The 8,140-nt window shown below is 30.7% G+C and overlaps 1 protein-coding gene across 1 annotated transcript; it reads right to left on the bottom strand.

The window, feature by feature from the left end:
* Positions 1-2,296: 2,296 nt before the first annotated feature.
* On the bottom strand, positions 2,297-5,170 carry LOC102604858 (transcription factor SPEECHLESS). The gene is made up of 3 exons (XM_006350576.2): positions 4,607-5,170; positions 3,383-3,934; positions 2,297-2,613 (listed from the first exon to the last, which is right to left on the bottom strand). Exons 1-3 carry the CDS (start codon positions 5,054-5,056, stop codon positions 2,548-2,550), a joined length of 1,068 nt encoding a protein of 355 aa, XP_006350638.1. The 5' UTR covers positions 5,057-5,170; the 3' UTR covers positions 2,297-2,547.
* Positions 5,171-8,140: the final 2,970 nt, after the last annotated feature.

Genomic DNA, 8,140 nt, shown 5'->3' with positions numbered 1-8,140 from the left:
ATACTCTCTCTCTTTTATTTTAAAAAATTGTTGCATCACACTCCACATGGACAAAACATTCAACTTTGACAAAAATTAAATAAATTATTACTATTAATTAAAATTTAAAATTTAAAAATTATTATCCAAAAAAATAATATTTCTTTTATAAAATAAAATGTAAAATATTTTTCTTACCCCACTCCATCACTTCTTCTCACCCCCCACCTAACCTAATTCGTCGTTTGTTACATCCCATATTTTAGTCCTTTAATTGTGGAATTAAGTTACAGCATTCAATTCAAATTAATTAAATAATGTATCTCTTCCCTGTAATTGTGGTAGATACATGTATCTAACCACTTTTGATTCATGTATCCGACCTGAAAAAAAGTGGTATAGCAAGTAATTTAAATATCTACTAGGATTCTAAGTAATTATAGTATAAAATAGTGGGATTTATGTAGTTTGCTCTAATTAATATTGCATTATTAGTTACCACTACTAAAAAATCATTGTTTTCCCACCAAAAAATGTCCATTGGCTAGCTATTTCCATAGAAACTTTGATTGAATCGATGGGAAAAAATATAGTAATGTTTTCAATAAAATTAGGTAAGCTTACCATGCACACTATCTGTTTCTCACCATGCATTTTCTCGGTAAGATAGTTCAGTGAAAAAATTATGTTCTATAGCACATATTTCTAACTAATTGATGGTGAGAAAAACCCTTATTCATAATAGTGTACCAAAGACTTATCTTACAATATTTGGAAGTAGTCAATCAATTGTAAGGCTAAGGGTTGTTGAAGGATCACTTATAGCTAGTTTTCTGGCTTTAAAACCTATTTAGAACTGATCAGTACTATATATAGGTTCAGGTCTTACCATTAATACAAATTCTAAAGTTGTTAGGCTAGAGACTAGCTTAGGACTATGCTAGTAAGATCATAAGATAATCATGTCATCGTCATTTGAATCCCTATCTGAAACTAAATTTAATTGCTAGTGGTAGATATCTATCTATCTATATATATACTTTTCGTAAAATTTGTAATCTTAAAAATAAAGATATACACGCACTACATAAAAAATGATCTTTAGCGGCATTAATTAACGGTAATAGCTCAATTGCCGCTAAATATATATGTATTTTTAGCGGCAGTTAGCACTCATTGTATATGTCCCTAAAGCCTTTAGCGACATTGGATCTAATTATGACACTTAACTAATGCCGGTAAAGACTTTAAGACTCTTTACTAATGTGTCTATTTATTGCCGCTAAAAATTGTTTTTGTTGTAGTGACGTCGTCTAGCTTGTTACAACCAGGAACGGAGGCAGAAGGGTGCAACCGTGCAAGGAGTTCAATTGATTCAAACTAGAAAAAAATGTTATAAGTATACATTATACGAAAATGATTTTTATTATCTTGCATATATGGAGTATAATTTATTGAATTTTCTTACCATATTTTTTTTTTTGAATTCTTGATTCCACGATTGACTATAACAAGTAAATATGACATGATAATGTAAAAATTCTTTACACTGGCAAAAATAAATAATACTCATGCAGTGCATGACTCTACATTCATTGTAAGGAAGGGAAAATAAAAGCTGGAGAATTTAAGTTTTTATGTGGCTATGTACAGGAATTTAAAGGTGGCTAAATAAGACGATCGTACAAACTGTCATTTCTGATCACTTCAAAATTGTAATTAAAATACCAAAAGTAAATTCAGTATCTTACATTAAATCAATGTGTGAAGAGTACTAACTATACTATCATATTGTATTCAACTACTTATTAAGTTTTTCTGGTGAGTTCTGATTTAAATATTTATACAAGATACAAGGCCAAAAAAACAAAGGATGCGATCGTGATCACGTTATTTGTCAGAATGACCTTCTATGGTCTTGAAGTTTCGACCTTACTTATCGAACTTTTTTAAAAAATAACCAATCGCTTAATTAAAATAATTTGCTAGACAAATTTTGGTTGTTCATATATAGAGCATAATAATATGCTTCGAGATTCATATGCTTCAACTTGATGGGGTGGGGGTGGGGAGAGATAGGGTAATAGATGTAAATATATATTGTAGTTATGTATTTCCTCTTTATGAAGAGTCATTCTTATAATCCACAAAATAATATTTTAAACCTTTTATCTGAAAATGTATTTTTAGTAAATTATTGTTGAAAAAGTACCATGGAATTTGATCATATAAGAAATTTTGAATGTGACAATAAAACAGATACTACTAGAAATCGAGTGTACATAAATGAAAATACAATGACTGGACATAAATAAAGCAATACAAAGATCGAGGAGGTCATATATAATTAATTAATTGATCGATCGATCGACTACTAGTAATTAAATAAAAGTCATTACAATCTATACGGAGATCAACTACGTACCCACATTCTCTTATTATTGTTATAGCTCCCTAGTCAGATCTCTACTAGAATGAGACACTTCTAATTTTCCCAAATTGCAAAAAAAAAAAAAAAAAAGTACTAAAATTACGACTAGTATTACTAAAGAGTAATGAGTACTGTTCTTAGCAGAATGTCTGCTGAATCTGATGAGCCAGTTCTTCAGCACTAAGTTGGCATTCAATTCCAATCTGCCAAAAAGAGGAAGAAATTACCAATCATTAGCTTTGAAATCTTCACTAATTTAATGATACCACACATTCTCTAATTAAATTTTACTTCAAGTTATATAATATGTACATCGATCGTCAGTCAAGTTTAAGAGTAATTAAGACTACTGAGGAATCTGAATAAACAAAATAGAGGGCTTTTGAGAGAAGTGTGTTGTCAAAAAGGGTGGCAATATTATGTATGTAGAAAAGTTACCTAGTAAGTACAAGTTTGTGTTCCCCACACATGTCTGTTTCACAAAGAGGAATCAAATGATTACTAGGAACTTCTGGAATCACAACTAGTATTATACTACTAGCTTTTTGTTGCTAGTAAAAGTGTTTCCTCAATTGTTCAAACTTGTCATGTCTATCTAGCTCTATTTCAAAACTTTTAAACTATATATGATATTGTCCATGTTGATATATATATATTTGGAGCAAGCTTAGGTTAATTATACCAAAATGATCATGTATGTGTATAAGTTACCACAAGTCAAAGAAAAAAAAAGGTACTCACTCACAAATAAGAGAAAATGATATCTCTTGTCTTCTTACCATTCAAATAGAAGAAAATGACCTTTTCAGATCTTTCCATTATAGGGTAAAACTAATTTTCATAATAGTAAGTATGTAACTTGGGAGTTATTGAGTAAGCCTTATGAATTTAAGTTATATAGTCGTGATACTACATACTTTCTCCGTTTTAATGTTACACAGAGTTTAGGAAAGTAAAGTAAAGTTACAGTACCTTAATGGTGAAGGAGTTGAGCATGGTACCATCAATAGTACTGATGCTAACATGGAGTATTTCAAGTGCGAGTTGTTCTAAAGCAGCAATGATCTTCACAGCCTGGCCAGGAATACGTGGAGACACGGTCTTCAATATGACATTCGCGCCGGAGAATTTCACTTCCACGTCAGCAATGGCTGACTTTGAATTAGCAGCCAGCTCATTATTGACATGACTATCAATGGAAGAATTTGATGAAGTAGTAGGAGATGGTTCAAGTGGCTTGTTAGCTTTATTATTAATATTATTAGGCTTATATGGACTTGTGGGTTGTGGGGTTCTTGGGCTAATTGGTAAGTTCATTCTGGGACTAAGTGGTGGTTTTCTTGGACTTAATGGTGAAGGTGTTATTAGTCTTGGACTAATTGGGACTAGTTGTGGTGGTAGTACTCTTGGACTTAAAACTTCACTATAAACTTTGCGTTGCTTCTTGGCTTCTAAGGATTGGAGAACTTGTTGTAGCTCGTTTATGTAATCAACAACCCCACCAATTATTGATGCTTGATCACCCTATTTATTACACAACCACAAAAATAAAACATTAGAAGAAAAAAAAAACAACTTTTATATCTTCAACATGCATGTTTCCACCCAATTATCAACTATCACTTTGAGTCGGGTCAAGTGGGGTGAGTCATTAAATGATTTGAATAAATATATATTTGGTTGAATGACTTAATTTCTATGCAAAAAACTCTTAGTTAAGTGACTTTCTGTGAGAACAGTTGATAGTTGAATGACCATATATTAACTCTGACAAAATCAGAATTTTCACTAAAGTGATTTAAAATATAAAAAAAGTAAACATATACTTATCAAATTAAAGAAGTCAATATTTACTATTTATTTAAAAAGTAACCTTGCCCCTAGCTCCAACCCCCTTACCCTCCAAATCAAAACTCCTTTTACTTTTATTATGTCTTATATATGTGTTAATTAATTAGTATTTGTGGGGAAAAAAAATTAAAAATGACAGAGAGATTAGTGGCAAATAGCGAAGTATCCATAAATTAAATTTGTGGTTTTAGATGTCATGTATGTCTAAAACAACTCAATCACAACAACCTAACAACAATAAGCTTAGTATAATTCCAAAAGTGATATCTAAAAAGGATAATATTAAATATTTCCGATAGATCGATGGACCGAAAGAAAAATGAAAAGAGAAAGAAGTGTGCGTACTCGCTTAGCATAAAAACAAGGCATCAAAGTGCGTAGCACAGATAGATGGTCATTCATTTGTTTGCGGCGGTTCCTTTCAACTGTTATATGAGAAATCTTATTTTCTATCCCACCACTTATAACCGCTGCTAAATTTTGCCTCTTGCTACTTGGTGTATCTGCTTCATGAGTTTCCTCTTCTTGTAAAGTTGCACTCGAACCCGTAGATTTTTGAGAAACTAACTTCCTCTTCCTCCCTTCTTCAGACACCAAACCCGTAATTTCATCAGAGGTTGTGGTCGTGGTTGTGGTTGTAGTCTGGTTGTTGGTATTATTATAAAATTCCGAATTAATACTACTACTACCTCCACCTCCACCTCCACCTCCACCGCCTTCTAAAGCCTCTAAAATACTGAAGATATCACATTCAGAATCTTCAAATAAATCAGATAAACTTTGGTCACCATCCATTTTCAACGGTACGTTCAAAAAAAAGGTAATAATACACTATGAAGGAAATTTTTAGTAGATAGAGAGAAACAAAAAGAAGAAGAGGAGATTTAGAAAAGGCAATAAGAGAGACGTTAAGAGAGCAATGGATGGATATTTATTGCTGAATAAATAAAGCTAAGGGTGTTATATAAGTAAATATTTAAAAGAGAATAATAATGGAATATGTACTAAATGTAATATATGAGTTTTAAGTATATAGTGACGTCGAAAGAGTACGAACAAGCTTTATAATAATAGGTTAATGATGTAAAGAAAAAAGTTTGGTGAAATTCTAAAACACCAACTTTACCTTTCACGTCTATCTGCACTTTACTTTTATTTGGACTGTACTAAGAAATTTTGATTTTAAATTTGTGAATTTATGATTTGGAATTAGGATTTCAAACTTTTAAACTTCTCAGGAAAATATGATTTGGAATTTCAATTTTTTTAAAAAATTTAAAATTTGATCTAAAATTTTATATTTTATATTTTAAAAAAGACCCATCATTTATTTTGCAAAAAAAAAAAGAAAATTCACGCTCGGCTTGAAAAGATTGTTCGTACCATATGTGAAAAGATTATATTAAAGAATAACTAGATACTATTATTGACTATTGTTCACTCACATTTGAAAGTTTGTAATCACAAACATTTATTTATATAAGAAATATGGAGATACATATGCAATTTATCAACGTGGAGCCTTAGGATATTCTAATATTTTGTTTATGAATTGTGTGTTCATTTGGTAAGATTGTCTAAGAATTGGAGAATTTGATAGTTCATAACTTATGGAATTTTTAAGTTTATGAAAGAAAATTGAATTCAAATTACATGTCCAAATAAAATTTCAACTTCTAATCAATTTAATTTTAAAAAATAATTTTATGTTGCATGTCCAAACGGGTTCATCATTTAAAGGGTTTCAACCCCATAAGTTAGCTCATGAGGAGAAGTTTGTCCAAGTCCATATAAAGAGACTAGTTTCCCATCTCTCTACCTACATGAGACTTCTTAACATGTAAAATAAGAATTTATCGATCAATAATAATATATTTAATACAGTTTTATGAGTAGATTAAGATAGATATCTTGACTCAAAAAGTAAAGTTATTTGGAAAAGGATCCTAGGAAAAAAGAAAAGATCACAACTATCAAGCTACAAAACAAAATGGAGCAACAAATAGCAAAAAACATTGAAAGAACTACGCAATTACTAAATACTACTACTGAATAAAGATAAGAGGATGTGAGGCTAGCCCCCTATTCATTCCACGTGATTACACTTAGCTACCTATTAACCTTTTACCTTAATCTTCCACTTCCATACCTTTCTATTTGGAGTCATGTGATATGAATTTATCCAAACTCAATAAATAAGCACTTTTGCAAAGTTCACCTTCCCACCGTGGCTCAAACTTTCTACACATGTTGTAAATTTATTACAAATAATTAATTTCAAATCCAGTAAATCAACTAGCTGGAGTAGAATACCAAACCATCTTAGCGAAAAATTACAGAGATATATGATTAAAATTATATTTCTGTAACAAGTGTTATAATCCTTTTGATTTCTTTATATTTTTAATCTTTTTTTTTTTTTAATTCCATCACTATATGTACTATAACATTTACCTAGCTGCTTTTACATATATAGCCTGTAAGTTGAACCTAATAGAAAGACACTGCAAACTCTTTTCTTGTTTGAAACCATGTCAATGTCTACATAAATATTGTATATGTTTTTACTAGTACCTCGAGAATGTCAAAAGAAAAAGAAACCGTGTTAATGTCTAGATCATAGTTAATTTTCCTTGTCCTTGATTGTGACATTAGTTTATTTTCAATAAACACTCCAAATTAGAATTGAGTTTTTGTATTTAGTGACAACTAAATTAATGTTGTTATATCCAGAATCGCTAAAGTCTTTAAATAATTATGTCATATAATTATTGTTCAATATAATATAGTGACAATTATATTATTATCCTTAAATTCTTTATTTGTTGTAGTGTGACAATCCTTTAATTTACTCTCATTAGTAACTTCCCTTTTTTACCACAAAAAAATGTGGTGTAGTGGATGAGGTTGCTCCTTCCTTAACCAAAGGTCTTGAGTTCGAGTCCTGGATATAAAAAGCTTCTTGGTAGGGAGTGTTTCCCTCGAATGGGACCCTATGCGGCGTGAATTCGGAATATTCAGACACCAAGTGGAAAACAGAAAAAATTTCCCTTTTTGAGCAAATATATGCTTCATAGTTAGCCAAGTCTGTATTGTTTTTTAGACTTAGGTTCTAGGTTTTACAGTAGTGATTGCAAAGCACCAAAAAGGCCTCTTGCATGATCTTCACTAGTACTTTCCTTTTTCATCAAAACTTTGTTAAATTTAGCAGTCTTTCAAACAGGGTTTGTCTTGCTCTTTCTTAGTTTTTTTTTTTTTTTTTGGTTTTTCATCCGGTGTTCGATATCCACATTGGAGTCCAATTAAATTTGAGACGTCTAGTTAAAGATAAATGAGTATTTATCACTCCGCCACAATTCTTGTTGGCATTTCTATGGTTTTCTGCTTTGTTAGTAATTACAAAATAAAATAAATTATTATTATTATTATTATTTGGTTAGTATAATATGAGAACCATTGTCAAATTGAATGTTGTGTAAAGTTTTGTCAGTTAATTGGCCTCTTCAACGACAGTGGCTTTATTGTAGCCGTAGCTACCTCCATATATCAAATTTATTGGACCCACAAATTAAACTTCAATTCATAAGACACCTTTTCCATGTTAATATGCATCAAAATATTGCCATACTACTCCACAAGTTTACGTTTATTATACCTAAAATTTATACAAAAAAGAAAAAAAACATTCAATTTTTCAAATTTTTAATGTCGATAAAAAACCATACATATACATATATGATATATGCATGTATGTATATAACAAGCATATTAATGATAAATCCTCAAATGCCCCTCCCTTGGATTTCCCAACGATGCGTATGTCTTTCTGACCCTTCCTCCATCATGAGTGTCATATATATGTACACCTTCTCTAAGGGA

Source organism: Solanum tuberosum, unplaced genomic scaffold (assembly GCF_000226075.1).
Source record: "Solanum tuberosum cultivar DM 1-3 516 R44 unplaced genomic scaffold, SolTub_3.0 scf00126, whole genome shotgun sequence".
Lineage (NCBI taxonomy): Eukaryota > Viridiplantae > Streptophyta > Magnoliopsida > Solanales > Solanaceae > Solanum > Solanum tuberosum.
The sequence above is the reverse complement of the archived record's forward strand: the minus strand, read 5'-3'. Positions and strand labels throughout refer to the sequence as shown.

Coding starts and splice junctions, on each gene's coding strand:
- LOC102604858 (XM_006350576.2), bottom strand. CDS start 5,056: ATGGATGGTGACCAAAGTTTATCTGATTTATTTGAAGATTCTGAATGT. Junction 3,935..4,606: donor CTTGTTTTTATGCTAAGCGA/GTACGCACACTT, acceptor TGTAATAAATAG/GGTGATCAAGCATCAATAAT. Junction 2,614..3,382: donor TCAACTCCTTCACCATTAAG/GTACTGTAACTT, acceptor TCTTTTTGGCAG/ATTGGAATTGAATGCCAACT.